The 15,962-nt window shown below is 43.9% G+C and overlaps 1 protein-coding gene across 1 annotated transcript in view; it reads right to left on the bottom strand.

Moving 5' to 3' along the window:
- Window positions 1–1,762: 1,762 nt before the first annotated feature.
- LOC139421229 (BAI1-associated protein 3-like) overlaps window positions 1,763–15,962 on the bottom strand; it is a 41,729-nt gene continuing 27,529 nt past the window's right edge. The window contains exons 6-34 of the mRNA XM_071171915.1: window positions 15,618–15,677; window positions 14,195–14,261; window positions 13,544–13,757; window positions 13,362–13,406; window positions 13,172–13,249; window positions 12,660–12,768; window positions 11,472–11,579; window positions 11,300–11,392; window positions 11,099–11,202; window positions 10,727–10,844; window positions 10,330–10,454; window positions 9,472–9,562; window positions 9,334–9,390; window positions 9,090–9,187; window positions 8,900–8,951; window positions 8,350–8,501; window positions 8,026–8,149; window positions 7,618–7,758; window positions 7,265–7,360; window positions 6,621–6,836; window positions 5,637–5,705; window positions 5,407–5,486; window positions 5,128–5,236; window positions 4,506–4,580; window positions 4,297–4,380; window positions 3,809–3,929; window positions 3,563–3,686; window positions 3,195–3,400; window positions 1,763–2,812 (exon numbers count right to left, since the gene is read on the bottom strand). Of these exons, the coding sequence (XP_071028016.1) occupies window positions 2,709–2,812; window positions 3,195–3,400; window positions 3,563–3,686; window positions 3,809–3,929; window positions 4,297–4,380; window positions 4,506–4,580; window positions 5,128–5,236; window positions 5,407–5,486; window positions 5,637–5,705; window positions 6,621–6,836; window positions 7,265–7,360; window positions 7,618–7,758; window positions 8,026–8,149; window positions 8,350–8,501; window positions 8,900–8,951; window positions 9,090–9,187; window positions 9,334–9,390; window positions 9,472–9,562; window positions 10,330–10,454; window positions 10,727–10,844; window positions 11,099–11,202; window positions 11,300–11,392; window positions 11,472–11,579; window positions 12,660–12,768; window positions 13,172–13,249; window positions 13,362–13,406; window positions 13,544–13,757; window positions 14,195–14,261; window positions 15,618–15,677 (3,120 nt within the window). The 3' untranslated portion in view covers window positions 1,763–2,708. The remainder of the gene's footprint in view (window positions 2,813–3,194; window positions 3,401–3,562; window positions 3,687–3,808; window positions 3,930–4,296; window positions 4,381–4,505; window positions 4,581–5,127; window positions 5,237–5,406; window positions 5,487–5,636; window positions 5,706–6,620; window positions 6,837–7,264; window positions 7,361–7,617; window positions 7,759–8,025; window positions 8,150–8,349; window positions 8,502–8,899; window positions 8,952–9,089; window positions 9,188–9,333; window positions 9,391–9,471; window positions 9,563–10,329; window positions 10,455–10,726; window positions 10,845–11,098; window positions 11,203–11,299; window positions 11,393–11,471; window positions 11,580–12,659; window positions 12,769–13,171; window positions 13,250–13,361; window positions 13,407–13,543; window positions 13,758–14,194; window positions 14,262–15,617; window positions 15,678–15,962) is intronic.

The following is a 15,962-nucleotide window of genomic DNA, read 5'->3' as shown; positions in this document are numbered from 1 at the left end:
TGACACCTCAATTACTTCATACCCCTGCACATCGACTCTGTACTGGTACCCCTTGTATATAGTCAACTCATTGTGTATCTATTATTCATTTTATTATTATGTGTTTTACTTTATTTCTCTCTGCATTGTTAGGAAGTTCCCATAAGTAAACATTTCACTGTTAGTCCACACCTGTTGTTTAGGAAGCATGCAATGGATACAATTTGATTTGATTACTGGAGCTCCCAGCAGGGTGGTTCAGCGATCCTACTGCTCAGCACAGATGTAGAGTGACACATGGATGACCAGAGACATGCTGTTATTGTTACTTAGTAATGAGTTCAACCAATAGAGATCCAGCATTGATCATCAGTGCCATGTGCCACCTAACGTCTGAATAGTGAACTGATTAAAAAGTGGTTTGTGAAACTATGGGGACACCTAGTGGTTAAAGCTCTTACTGTCTGGGTATTAATGCAAATGCTGTTTTGAGCATCCTCTCACCCAACCAAATAATCATTATCTCCACTGAAAAATACATGAGCTTAATTGACTTTTTAGCAATACAGCTACCACATGCACAGCATTCCTTTCTTGAGTGTCAATAGCCTTTAGCTCATTGTGTGAATGTGACATTGATGTTCTTCTTTATTTAACCTTTATTAAACTAGGCAAGTCAGTTAAGAATACATTCTTATTTATAATGACAGCCTAGGAACAGTGTTATAACTGCCTTGTTCAAGGGGCAGAAAGACTGATTTTTACCTTGTCAGCTCGGAGATCTGATATAGCAACCTTGCGGATATTGGCCCAATGCTTTAATCCACTTTAACCACTGCCGTGTGTAATCTACAGAAATATATTTGGTCATACTGTATATCAAATTCCCTCCATTTGTTTCTCTGTGTTGCTGCATCAACAAAATACAAAATAAAAGCATACCTGTTGGTTTGGAGCTGTAGTGTAGATTCCTGTTGCAGAACAGTGAACCAATCAGAGAGTGGGAGAGGGAGGCTGTGGAGTGGAAATGAAGCTGGGATAGGTCACAGCTGGATAGAAACAGAGAGCTGTCAGGTGGCATGATAGCTACATTAAACAGGTTCTGACCACAGGGCATGATGTCTGGTTTACAGAACCATGAAATGTCTGCTCCCCATCACACCTGTGACACCACAGCACTGGCCACACTCAATCCAATACCAGATACGCAGCATTGGGCTTGGCGATTTTTTTTCTGGGGGGGGGGGGGGGGTGTTTGATTGATTGATATTACCAAATAAACCCTCCCTCTCTCAGTAAAACATCCCAACATATCCATCAAAACACTACCGATCTATATCTATCTATATCTATATCTATCTATCTATCTATCTTAGCTCATATTATTGCAGAAGTCCATCAGTCACCAACACGTCGGTCTGTGTGTAGGCAGATAGGGATGTAACCAGGTCATTGTGGTTCAAACTTCTATGATTTGATAGATTTGACATAATCAACATAACCTTGCTGCCCTTATTACTGAACTCTGAGTGTTTCTCTTTGGGGTCACTGTGGTCGTGCAGCAGCGTGTTTTCCATCCAAGGTGGCTCTCTTGAGGTGAGTGAAGGTCTGAAAGGTCAAGAGGGGAACCGGAAGAGGACTGTGATAGAGGGAACACTGTGGAGGAAGAGAGAGAGAGTGGAAGGATAATGGAGGTGGAGGTGGTGGGAGCAAAATACAAAATACAATCAAATACAATCTTTATTTATAGACGGCTTCATCTGAATGGTACAATGAACAGCAGCACAATCCATTACAATCCAAGGCAAGTAGTTCACATTTACAATATAACAAATAGAGGACTAATACTCTTTTCTTCAGGGATAAGGTTCATAATCTGAAGAGATATAAACATCCAATCATCAATCATCAATGAGCACAGATGGCGTCACATAGGCTGCGTTTAAACAGGCAGCCAAATTGTGATCTCTTTTCTGTAACTTATTGTTCTTTTGACTGATCAGATCAGCTCTGAAAAAGAGCTGGTGTGAAAAGATCTGAAACATTTCAGAATTGGACTGCCTGTGTAAACGCAGCCATATGTGACACTACTCCTTCTGATGACTTACAAAACCTGGCTACAGATGGCTTTTCCTTGCAGTGTTACATCTTGTGCTACTTCGCCATAAACTCAGAAACGGTAGTGGGAGTATATATATTTTTCCCAACGATTGATCCACCCACATGATTCGACTGAACACATATCAATTACAAATTAGTTTTAGATTCAGTTAGATGTTAGAGATGTAATGCAACAAAGATAATACAACAAAGATAACATTCAATGAGCTCTTTAGAAAACAAAATAATAATTACAAGATAAGCTACTTCTCATATTTCTCAGATAGGACCCTTGGATTTTTCTTACTTTTTAACTCCACATTGTTGGGAAAGGGCTTGTAAGTAAGCACTTCACGGTAAAGTCTACACCTGTTGTATACGGCGCAGCGCATGTGATAAATAGTATTTGATTTGAGGCATAAAAATACAGCAGAGACAGGACATTCGTATTCCAATTTAAAAAGTCATGCCTCACTGTGTTTTGTTCAGCATTACATTTTCAGTGCACGTACAAGAGGATTTGAAAACTGTAAACACTGTAAACATACGGGTAGTACAACAAGTACAAAAGCACATGTGGCAAAGACGTAGTCAGAATACACCAATACACCAGACCAGTGCTGACAGTTTCACTCCTCTTCCATGGATTTCTCAATCTCCTTTAGCTTCCTCACAAACTCCTGAGCCTCTCCGTCTCCTGTCCGTGCGTCCAAAATCCTCATGATTGGCTTCTCTGTATGGAGAGAGCAAACAGAAACGTAAGTGCCTCCATCCAACGCCCGCCACAATTACCTTTAGATTGAACGGGTCGCTAGGTTGGATTACAGGAGTAATAGGAAACCTTTCCCAGACTTAACACGCTCTCCTCCCTGGGGGCCCGTTCCTGCTCAGTGAGGAGTAGAGGGGTGGTGTTATGTACTGTAGCCTATCGGGCGGACTGTCCTACCAGGGTTGGGGTCAATTCCTTTCAATTCAGTAAATTCAGGAAGTAAACTGAAATTACAATTCAAATTTTCCTAAATTCTTTTCAATGTGGAAAACGTGGAATTAGAATTTGGGTTTACTTAATTAATTGACTGAATTTAAATCGAATTGACCCTAACCCTGCTCCCTACCGCTGGGTTTGTTCCGGGCCAGGTGCAGAATGGTCGGCTGGATGGTCTTTCCGGCCGCTGAGGCGTTGGGTCTCCCTGGCCAACAGAAGTCACTGAGCGGGGCCAAGGCCTCCCCGGCAAAATCGTTGGTGGACAGCCAATCATAGTCCATCACAGTAAAAGTCAGACAGGCAAACCTGTGCCTATACTGCTCTGGGCTGACATGGCTGTGGGACAGCAGATAGAGGAAAATGAGTCAAACTGAAGTCTACATCTCCATGTTTTGCTTTTCAAATGTAGCTGCTGTCTAGAGGGAATTATCATATCATCCACCAATCCCAACATTTCCTTCTCTGTTAGTGCATACAGAAGGCAGATTAGACACTCACAAATAGAAGAGCTCATCAAATACTGGGTGCAGGGTCTTGAGCTTCACTTGGGTGCGCTGGCTCTTGGCCATGGGGAAGAGGTGGTGGGGACAGAGCTCTATGATGACAAAGGGGTCACTCAGCCCTGTGTGGCACCAGAGAGAGAGAGAGAGAGAGAGGAACAGGAACAAATGAGAGCTCATACAGAAGATTGGATTGGCATTCATTCTGCATATGGAGCTGCATGCCAATGGAACTGATATTTACCATTGGCATCCAAGGCAATGAGATCGGCGGCATGCAGGATCTCCACCGTGAGCCTCTGCTCAGAAGCATCATAGTAACACTTCACACTGATGCGGCCAAAGCGGGTGTGCTTCAGTGTTCTCTGAAAGGCAGATCCATATTATAAATCATATATAAACAGGTGATTGATTGGATTGGATTGTTATACATCCCTTTAGTATGATGAATCCTGGAAACTCAAATCAAATTTTATTTGTCACATACACACAGTTACCAGATGTTAATGCTAGCGTAGCGAAATGCTTGTAGTAAGTGGACATGCCTGTAAAGTTGTTCTGGCGTTCTAAACTAAACCGCTGTTACAGAATACAGTTAGTGACCACATTAGCATTAAAGAGATAAAGAAAAATAAAATGTCTTGTGATCTTTCAGCTCCTAATCAACACTCCCCCACCACACTAGCCCGGGGGTTAGAGTCACATGTGGCAGCCCAGCAAGCTGCAGACTACCTGCTGAGAGATCTTCTCCAGGAAGTACTGCTCGATCAGCTCAAAGGACGAACACTTGTTCAGCCTCAGCTCCTCGTCAAGAGCCTATAGGAACAGCAGTGGGGAGGGGGCTCGTCAGGAACCAGCGGAACAACCCCCACTAAAAAAGGCTCTCTACCACGGTCAGGCATTAAGTAGCTAAATGGTACATTAACCCTTGGTGCTCTCACCTTGTAGTCGACATGGTTCTTCAGATCTTCTATGGCAAGTCTCTCTCCATCAGCACAGAAGAACTGCACCAGGGTCTGAAAGGAGCATTGTGGCAGGGAAGGATTCAGTTTTCAGGTTACATGTTCTGGTGCTCCGCTCTGTTCGACTGGCATGACTAGCTAATTAGCGGCGGTAACTATAACTAACGCCTTTGGTTGGAGCATATGTCAGAGGATATTAGCAGACCGGTATGTATCCTCGCTGACAGCGTGAATCCCCCAGGAGGAGAAGAAGATCACCATGGAACACACCACATGTTCTACCCACGCAGCTTTGCATTTTCACGACATTTCATCCAAATCTGTCGTGTGTCCCTTGCCAGCTCTATGCTCCATTAGAATACAGGAACTGTCACATTGCCATTCTGGTGGGGACTCTCCTCAGCAGGGACTGAGCAGCCAAGAGACCTGATGAATATCAGTGGTATGGAAATTACACCACACAAGTAATTAGCAAGGATAGAGTAGCTGATGATGGTGAAAAGGAGGAGGAAGATGAGGAAGAAGGGGAAATAGGCCCCTACTGTGATTCTCCCTGTCTCTGGGGTCAACAGAGAGAGAGAGAGAGAGAGAGACCACTGACCTCCACAGTGTACTGGAAGCGGTTGTAGAACTCCACCTGGACTCCCATGTTCTCCGCCACCGTGTCTAGGATCATTCTGAGGAGCAGCTCCCACATGCCGAGGAGAACTCTGTGCAGAAGACAGGAGAACACAGTTAGACATCAATCCGCTGTATGTCAAGTGATCATAATGGCTAGATAATGACCTGTACTACAGCATAATGTGTCAGAGGGGTATCGTTATTGTGTGCATGTCTAAGATGCTCATCTAGATAAAGATGTGACACAGCAGGTAATTACCTAGCCAGATTCTCCTTCACCAGAGACTCGCTGAGGATGACTAAAGTGTCACGTAAGTACTTCATGAGGGGGGACACGGCCTGAAACAGAACAAAGTCACAGAACAGTGTCCCATCTTAGGGGGAAGCCTATTGAGGAAATGTCTTCAAACCCAGAAAGGACAAAGGAAGAAAGCAGAGAGGTTGCTGCTACATAACAGAAGCAGAACACAATGTACTGTTCAGTCTTACATCATCGTTGTTGATGGAGTCAGGGGACAGGCTGATGTGTTGGAGGTACCTCTTCAGCTCTGAAAGCATCTAGACAAAACACACAATATCACAATGCACTGGTTTACCTCTCTGTTCAAGGCAATGTGACAATGGTTACCAGGCAAGACCCAATTTGAGTATGCCATATCATACAGTATTATGTAACCAGACCTGGGTTCACATAGTATTTGTTTTCTTCAAAATACTTTAGCTGTGCTGGATTAAGGTTGCCTGACACATGAGAGCAATGGAATAATCCCAAATGTGAAACCCCCGACCGTCTTGCACTCCAAACAAGCTCCATCAAACGCCCCAAAAAACAAGAAAACAAATACTATTTGAACCAAGGTCTGTATCATTTATGTAACCCGTTCTCATGGAAACTGATATTGACGTGCATGACTGTGTCCCTTGCCTGTGTCAACTTTCACAAGGCCGCAGGGCCAGATGGATTGCCAGGATGTGTACTAAGAGCATGCGCTGACCAACTGGCAAGTGTCTTGACTGACCCTTGCCAGGTGGTCAGCTGACACTGTCGTTGTCCATGTGGGGTCAAACGACATAAGGAGTGCGAAAACGGAACATTTGAAAATTGATTTTAAAGAACTGATTTTAGTATTATAAGACTCCAAAAAACGGCCAATAATTTCAGCAGACTGCTGGCATTACACATCTGGCTAAAAGATTACTGTATCTCTGCTGGAATCACTTTTATAGATAACTTTGACACCTTCTGGACCTATTGTTATTTTACTGCTGTTCTTTAATTACTTGTTAATTTATTTCTTATTTTTATTCATATTTTTTTAAACTGCACTGTTGGTTAGGGGCTCGTAAGTAAGCATTTCACTGTAAGGTCTACTACACCTGTTGTATTCGGCGCATGTGACAAATACAATTTGATTTGATGACTGGTTACGAAGTATGACCGACAGAGAGGACAGTTCAATGAGATGGAGGGACCTTGTCTGTGAGGTGAGTGATGAGGCGCTTGGTCTCCCTCTGTAGGTCCGCATCCACGTTGTAGAGCTGTCCGTTCAGGGCCTTGTTGACCTGCTCCTTCCCCTCCGCCCCGCAAGACTCCTCCATGGCTTGCTCCACACCCTGCCAGTCCAGGTCCCGAGGCAGGTGGCCCAGGAACACACGCACATGCTCTGTGTTGTTCAGGGCGATGCACAGCTAGCCCACACCAAGATCCAGGAAGTACATTAGTAGAGGGAAGAAGAGAAAGCCAGAAGAAAGGTCGAGGAATGGTTGAAGGAAACAAAGGACGAAAAAGAGGCAGGGCTAAAAAAAAAAGAGGCACGACGGTCAGTAGACCAGTGGAGGCTGCTGAGGGCTCATAATAATGGACAGAATGGAGTGAATCCATGGAATGGTATCAAACCCATGAAAACCATGTTAATGATAACGTTCCATTTACTCCATTCCAGCCATTACTATGATCCGTTCTCTTCTAAGCAGCTTCCACTGAAGTAGACCAAACATTTTACACTACGGACAACCCGCTGAGGTCTTTGTGTTGCCAGGGAAAGAACACCCGCTGACATTTACTTCCCACGTCATCCTGAAGCCCCCCTTCCTTCCTGCCTTCCCACAGGCGTTACCTGCACCGTCAGGCTCTTGATGTCTCGACCCTGCTGGCTCCTCTCAATCTTGCGCTTTATCATCTCTGAGTAACACACGGCCTCGCTGCAGAAATTCTGCAACACAGACAACATCTCACTCATCATCATCATCATCGAGAGTGAAACCCTCAATTAGTATTCTTTTTTTCTGCTTTGGTTGTTTGTGATTGTGGCTTGTCACCTGTAGAGCTTTTTACACTGTCTCTGGATGTGTAGCGTGTGTGAAAGCGTGCACCTATGTGTGTGTGTGTGTGTGTGTGTGTGTGTGTGTGTGTGTGTGTGTGTGTGTGTGTGCATGGGTGTTTTTGTGTGTGTGTGGCGGTGGCACTCACGTCTGTCAGGCGGGTGACAAAGATGAAGGCCCCTGCAGAGTCTGGCCAGGACAGCTGTTTCCAGAACTCCCGCACCTGGCTGAAACACGCTGTCACATCCACTGCCGAGGAGCTGTGTTTGGCCTGCTGTACTGGCTCCAGCTGTTCAGTACACACACACACACACACACACACACACACACACACACACTCTATGAACAACAACTTATAGAAAGTCATGCACATGTACTGTACTAGAAATACACTGGCACACAGGTACAGTACACATAAACTAACTCACATTAGATAGAAACATCATGGTGGGTTACAGATCATCAATGGGTTCTGCTGTAGAAGTGTAATGGATATCCTGATTGATTTTCATGGAAAAGCAATCTCTATAGACACTTCCATAAAACGCCTTCTCACCTGATCCATGTCTACTGCTCTGCGGATCCTGTCACAAGACTTGTCATGGACTATCTGCAGCCACTTGTGGATAGATGTCTTGAACCAGTTGTGATAGCCAGTCAAGGCCATCATCTTTGCATCCCTGAGAGAGAAATACTCATTAACCACCTGACATTTAGCTAATCTATTGTATGTTCAAGCATATGGAGAAGTTCACTGCAAGATCAAATCAGCAATAACAATATCTAACCAATCGTTCTGTTTTCTAAAAGTTCAATGCAACCAAGCTGAACATCCACCATCCACCAGTCTGACTGGGTGGCAGGGTGTTCACAAACTCACCTGAGAGGGAGGAACTCTCTGAAGCGTTTGAGTATTTTCAGAGACATGTAGAGCTCTAACAGAGTCTCTCCCATGGTCTGAGTTAACCTGGAGCTCTCCTGCTCCAGAGTGCCACACACCTTCTCCATGGCAACGCTCACGTCGTCCGCGACCTGGGGGAACACAGGGGTCAGTCACCCCATCTCAGAGGTCAAGGGTCAACAGTGAGGATACATGCATACTGAACATACAGGAACACTATATGCATCAGTATACTGTTTTTCACCATGTATCAGGGCAGCAGGTAAGCCTAGTGGTTAGAGCGTTGGGCCAGTAACCGAAAGTTTGCTAGATTGAATCCCCGAGCTGCCAAGGTAAAAATCTGTTGTCCTGCCCCTGAACAAGGCAGTTAACCCACTGTTCCTAGGCTGTCATTGTAAATAAGAATTTATTCTTAACTGACTTGTCTAGTTTAATAAAGGTTACAAATATATATATATATGGGTAAATGTCATGTGTGGATAAAGATGTTGGCAGGTTCTATTCCTTTTGGTTTCAAAGGAATTCTCACCAGTTTCTCCAACTGTCTGTACGCTATGCTGAAGAAATCCACTTTCACCGCACTGGGGGGTTTAAAAGACAAAACAAAGAACAGGATTAATTTGCTATTTGACATAATCAACAGGATTCTACTTAAAAGTCAAGTTCGCCCTGTCACCCTCCTTGATTAACACAATAAACTGCAGGGACTGTTTGTGTACCTGTAGAAGAGCTTGTTGTAGACGTTCTGTCCCCTCTGTACATCTGCACACACTGCATCCACCACCTGGACCAGTCTCCCCAGCTGCTCCTCTAGAGCCTATAGAATCGACACACTACAGCTCACACCCCGACAAGCCCATCCATGTGTTACCCAATAAATGACTGGGAGTTTATATATGGAATGTGCGACTCTCTTTATTTGCATGACTTTGTGTGTTATCAATTGTTATGGTGTCAACTTACCCCGTCCTCTGGTTTGAATTGTGAAATTGTGCTCTCGTACCACTCCACTGTACCTTTCTGTTGAAATCAAAGATTGCAGTCATTCGAATTAGTCAACAGTGCTAACACTAACAGGTCTTCCTTATATTTATGTTGTACCTTGACAACAGTGGCAATTTCCAAATGCAGTTCATTTCGAAGGGGGCACGCAGTCTTGAAGGCCGGCATGGTCTGCATGTGTCCTACACCCCTGAGTCACAAACACAAAGGGAAACATGGGCCTGTTATTGTCACCCAACAACTCATTACTGAGTAAAAGACAAAAGGCACAATGCAAGGTGATTTGTAGGTAATCTAAATGATTGCTGGAACAGACAATCCTGACTGGCCTAGCCTGTCATTTCTGTCAGCCTTTTTAAATTAAGGCGACTGACAGCAAGAATGATTAGTATGTGTTTGAGTACATGTTTTTTTGTGTGTTTGTGTCCACAATACACAGAGATCTTTGTAGGAGTGTCAATCACTGGGCAGACTTTGAAATCTTATTGGAAAAGGCCCTGCAGGATCTCCATTCATCTGGTCTGTGCGACACAGAAGTACAGTGCCCCGTGGGGCTGCTCACAGAGAAAGAGTATAGCAACATGAGCCTGCTTTTATTGGCACAGTCATCACCATTCAAGTAGAAAACCCTCCCAATAGGCTTATGATTTAGTCACCCTGCCCTCCTATTGGCTTGACTGTTCTAGGTACTCCATCGGTGGTTTAATTTTAGTGACTTGGTTGAGTGTTTGGTCTGGTATGACAGCGCTGGCGAGTGTTTGATGCGGTGATGTGGCGAGAGAGAGAGAGGGGTTGGTGGGAGTCACAGGTGGCTGGTGGCACCTTAATTGGGAAGCACGTGCTCATAGTAATAGCTGGAACGGAATGGTATCAAACACATGAAACAAGTTTTCCATTCCATTCCAGCCATTACTATGAGCCTTCCTCCCCTCACCAGCCTCTGTGGTATGAGTTTACCTCAGCATGAGCTCGCAGCGTGTGACGGCGGCTGGACTGGTGCAGGGGAACACCTGGCGCATGCTCTTCATCAGACACAGACAGTGGTCCGTGTACAGCCTGAAGCTGTCCGACAGCTGCCGCTCCTGAACACAGGAAGTACATCCTCATCACATCACTCAACCTCACAATGATCGATCTAGCCAATAACAGCAGATTCAGACAGAATTCTGGGCTTCAGTCTAGTTTCCAGAAAAATTACCGCACCGAAAAAAGAAAAAAAAAAGGTTTTGATTGAATAACAGACCCCTAGGTCATAGGATGATGGATGTTGAGTGGTGAGTTAATGACGTGTCCTAATGCCAGATGAAACTTGATTGTGAGCCAGAGGGGAGCTGTGAGGAGACAGTAGGCCTACCAGGTCTCCCTGCACAGCTTGGGGATCCCACTCTGCATCGATGGTCCTCAGGAGCCTCAGCAGCAGAGTGTAGCACATCCTCTGGGACCGGTGGTGGCTGCTATAGCACTGCCAGCGACTGCAGACCAGAGCAATACATACTACTATACATCTACTGTACTTAACATGACCCTCACCTCTCAGCTGAGATGAATGGTTTCAGACCTAAAAGGACTAGGAAGGAAAAGGTGCAACTCATATTTAAAAACGCGGTACTTCATTGGCACAGGCTCCTCCAGCTTGACTTGGCATAACTTAAATTTTCTCATTTGGACCACCGCAATACCTTTGGCATATGGTCTACATTGAAGTGTTACTATTGTAGCTACTTACATGATGGCCTGTTGCAGGGGTGAGAGGTCAGTTTGCACAGCATGATGGGACAGCACAGTCCATGCTGGAGGACTCACCTGCCCATTCCAGTTATAAGGCTCTTTCTGGAGAGAAAAAACAGATTATTTACATGAATAGCATAAGGAAACCATTTCTGTCATTTTAGTTGATAATAGAATGCACTGTATAGTAGAGTTTCACCTGAATATGAGCATGCTCGTACTCCAGAATCTGACTCAGCATCTTCTTATGAATGGCTTCTTTCGATTCCCTCTTACTCAGTGTAGTGTCTCTCTGGGGAACAAAGTGGAATGATCAAGTGACTTGGGTAGAATACACAGGTACTGTGGAGCAGAGAGAGTGTAGTAGCTACCTGGGTAGTGAAGAGCCTCAGAATCAGGTGACATTCTCCCTGGACCTTGGAGGCACTGGATCGGGGCTCCAGCTTAAACCACTTGTCATATCCCATTACAGGAATCTCCTACAGGCGAACAACAAACAGGCTAGACCAGGGATGGGCAACTTTGATGCGGGTGGGGACCACAAAAAGTCTGAACTCATCAAGAGGGGTTGCAGTTGCTGGCTAGTCTGCGAACCCACATCCTGTTTTGCAATTCTGCACATTCTTCCATGTGGTGGAGAGAAATTTTAGCAGTTTTTAATATGATATCTGAGTGAGACTGATAAAAAGTTTAGATAGCTGGCTGCTAAGCTAACTTAGCAATCTACTTTTTTTGCTGAAATTAGCTAATTGACTGACTATCAGTGACTGACATAACAAGAGAAAAATTGCCAAAGTTCGAAATTGCACTTTTTCTATTCTAACTCTCAACAGTAAGTTGAGGCTCCGACTGAGTTCCTAAATATATATATATATATATATATATATATATATATAGAGAGATTTTTTTTTATATTGATCCGAGGGCCTGCCCATGGGCTAGACACTAAGCCAGGAAAAAAGGGTTTTGTGCTCAAACAACTGGAACAGAGGTGCTGCCTTAAATAATAGCCTCTTTAGATGTAGAGGCGCGACACTCTCTCCATTATAAAACTATATCACTTATTCTAAATCCATTAAAACCGAGTGACGTTCCGGTCTGATGAAGGTGAAGACCGAAACTTCACTCTCTTTTTGATGGATTTACAGTAAATTAATAACGGGTGTCTCTGATAGACAGTGAGCCAGGAACCAAGTTTGGTGGAGTATAATTAATAAATGTTAGTTAACACTTATAACAGCTAATAGATACAAACATTAGAATAAACTGCATCAAGTAGCCTAGTGGTTAGAGTGTTGGGTAGGGTAGCCTAGTGGTTAGAGCATTGGACTAGTAACCGGAAGGTTGCAAGTTCAAACCCCCGAGCTGACAAGGTACAAATTTGTCGTTCTGCCCCTGAACAGGCTGTTAACCCACTGTTCCCTAGGCCGTCATTGAAAATAAGAATTTGTTTTTAACTGACTTGCCTGGTTAAATAAAGGTAAAATAAAAAATAAAAGAAGAAACATTACCAGTAGACAACAGTTGGGAAGTGAAAACACTGTAATTTAAAGAATTACATTCAGTGGAATGTTGATGCAGCCCAGGAAGTCATCAGCATTGTCTTCAGATGATCCCGATGACGACGTCCCATTGGACCGCACCGATTTGGCAATCTGCTTAAAATACCTGGTGGGATAAGGTACTGATGAATACAATCTGCTTAAAATACCTGGTGGGATAAGGGACTGATGAATACAATCTACTTAAAATACCTGGTGGGATAAGGTACTGATGAATACAATCTACTTAAAATACCTGGTGGGATAAGGTACTGATGAATACAATCTGCTTAAAATACCTGGTGGGATAAGGTACTGATGAATACAATCTGCTTAAAATACCTTGTGGGATAAGGGACTGATGAATACAATCTGCTTAAAATACCTTGTGGGAAAAGGTACTGATGAATATAACACAGAGTAATCAACCAGCACTGCGTCTCAATGACCTGACAGTCAAGACCTCCATTCACTATATTAAAGGGCCTATTTCACCGACTTTATCATTAGCAAATAGAAGCCTGTTCTACCTGCCCATTCCTCTAAGTCCGCTGACTTCATTCAGTTTTTTGCAGGCCTCTGCAACAGAGACGTCATCGTCGTGGTCCCTGAGAAGAAGAGAAAAGGTTAGTAAGGACAGTTGGATAGCATTGGCATGCAGATTCCGTTTTCAGGAATCTGGACTGAAAGTGGAAAGGCCCATACTGTGTTTAATCTTACCATATGTCCATATGCAGTAGATCACCATGGACATCATCAATGTCACTATTGTAAGAAAAAAAATATCATAATTTAACATTGTGTAAACAAACATTGTTACCGTTAGGCTCTGAGACACATACAAATGTCAAGCGTTCTGCCAACAACTTCCAGAATCGGCGTACCGTCAGTACTATACTTACAAAACAAAGTGCTCATTCCAGACTGGGTTGAGAGTCTCTGGCTTGACCTCAGTCACCTGGATGCACGTGGCTGCTAGAACCTCCTTGGTACTGGACCTCTTCTCCAGCTTCTCCTTCCTCTTCCTGAAGCTGAACTTCCTCTCCTTCTTATCCTCTGTCTCCCGAGGGCTCTGGCCCAAGAGGATTCCCAGCATGCAATAGGGGTCGCTGTACCCTACCCAGGCACAATAAGGGTTAAACTAATATAGAGACAGACTGAGATTATACTGTTAGAATGACGGTGATGTACCTTATTGAGGTTCAGGAATCAAAAGCAATTGATCTGCTAGTAATAGCAGCCTGTGTACTTTTAGACAAAGTGGTCCAGTGTTATCTAAAGTGGACAGTGATGTGATGATGGTTGTAGTGTCTTGGTTGAACCACTGTATCATGAGAAGTTTACATTTTTCTTCCAGACAGAAAGAACAATGTGGCTCACTCAATATAGCTGATCTGAAAATGTTCTAATCGTATTTCAATAATAAACAATTGCATTCATTGTCAATGGGGAGTTGGAGTTGGCAAATGGACACAATGACATTTCATATCCACGCACAGAAAACAAATGCTGCTTCCCATCAATAGCAGTAAACGAACACAAACACCCCTCACCATTTGCATCCTTTGCCATTAGATTTTTCCCTTTCATGACAGACACTCTCATGGTGAAACTGGCTCTCTGCAAAACAAAGTGCACAAAGTAACAGCAGTACACAGGCTAAGAGTCATGCATTAGTGAGAGATCTCGCTGAAACGATCCATTGGCACGCTGCATTCCAAAACCGGGCCTTGAACATGGCATAGAGTGCACTTTGAAAACAACAGCTAGTCGGTGAACTTTCTTGTTATTTGGATTCTTTAACTCGAAAAATACACTTTCATCAGTGTTAAACAAAATACCAGCTATCACTGCAGTGTGAGACGTGAGTCTGTCAAGAGAGAATAATCAATGTGTGTTTTCTTTGTCTGGTGTATAATGCCAGGGCTTTGTGTGTCACTAAGGTGGAAAGACACTGCTGTGCCGGCGAGAAACAGAGATCCTTGTAGAATGGAACAGTTTAAAGGCACAATATGTTCTTCCCTGCCCACAACCTTTCAAGGAGTCTTGCAGAAGAGCCCAGCATCTCTTTCAAACTGACATTTGAAAGGTTGCTGGTAGTCAAGGGCATCATACAAAGTGGGCTTTCACAGATCATTATGTCTCCTGGTGCACAGTGAGCCTCACTATGGCTATCAATACACTCCATCAGCTCAGTCTCTCCGGGTACATAGGGCTGTTAGTGCTTTCCATGAATTTTACTTTAACCTTGTGAATGCAACTTGCTATACACGGGGTATACCAAACATTAGGAACAACTTCCTAATATTGAGTTCCCACCCCACCCCCATTTTGACCTCAGAACAGCCTCAATTCATCGGGGCATGCACTCTACAAGGTGTCGAAAGCGTTCCACATGGATGCTTGCCCATGTTGACTCCAATGATTGCCACAGTTGTGTCAAGTTGGCTGGATGTCTTGATACACATGGCAAACTGTTGAGCGTGAAAAACCCAGCAGCGTTTCAGTTATTGACACAAACCGGTGCACCTGGCACCTAGTACCACACCCATTCAAAAACACTTAAATATTTTGTCTTGCCCATTCACCCTCTGAATGGCACACACACACACAATTCAGTTCTCAATTGTCTCAAGGCTTCAAAATCCTTCTTTAACCGGTCTCCTCCCCTTCATCTACACTGATTGAATTGAATTTAACAAGTGATATCAATAGGGATCATAGCTTTCAACTGGATTCACCTGGTCAGTCTGTCATGGAAAGAGCCGTTTTGTAAACTCAGTGTATAGCTCAACACAAAAGAAAGGCACATTAAATGGTGCAGACAGGAAGATCCTCACAGTGACAGCTCAGCGGTGCTATCTTGTTCATACAGCTTACATGGCGTGTGTCTGCGGATGGGAGATACAGGAAGTGACAGGAGAGGAGACAGGAGATGGAAATTGACAAGATGGGAAGTGGAACAAAGCATCTCACCTTGGATTCTTGGACTCTCTGCAGAATGATGTCATGTTCCTCCTGACCCATATCAAATACCTAGGAGAGGGACGACAGTGGAAAAGGGTGCTCTTTTTGCAAGAGAGCCTCATAGGTCTGTGAGCATATTTGCAATACACATCCAACTATACTCCTGCCTGCATTTTGACCTGTAGGTTTATAAATCAAAGCTTAACTATTCAACTATTTAAAACAATAATACAATGGTGATAAGCATTACATCCCTTGCCAATGATTTGCGTTCTCATAAGCCCAATCCAAGATGGCTGTACAGGTTCAATCTCACTATCTTCAAAAGGCCAACGAGAACCAGGGGTCACTTCA

This window comes from Oncorhynchus clarkii, chromosome 12 (genome assembly GCF_045791955.1).
Source record: "Oncorhynchus clarkii lewisi isolate Uvic-CL-2024 chromosome 12, UVic_Ocla_1.0, whole genome shotgun sequence".
NCBI lineage: Eukaryota > Metazoa > Chordata > Actinopteri > Salmoniformes > Salmonidae > Oncorhynchus > Oncorhynchus clarkii.
Note: the sequence above shows the minus strand (reverse complement) of the source record. Positions and strands in the feature narration are given on the sequence as shown.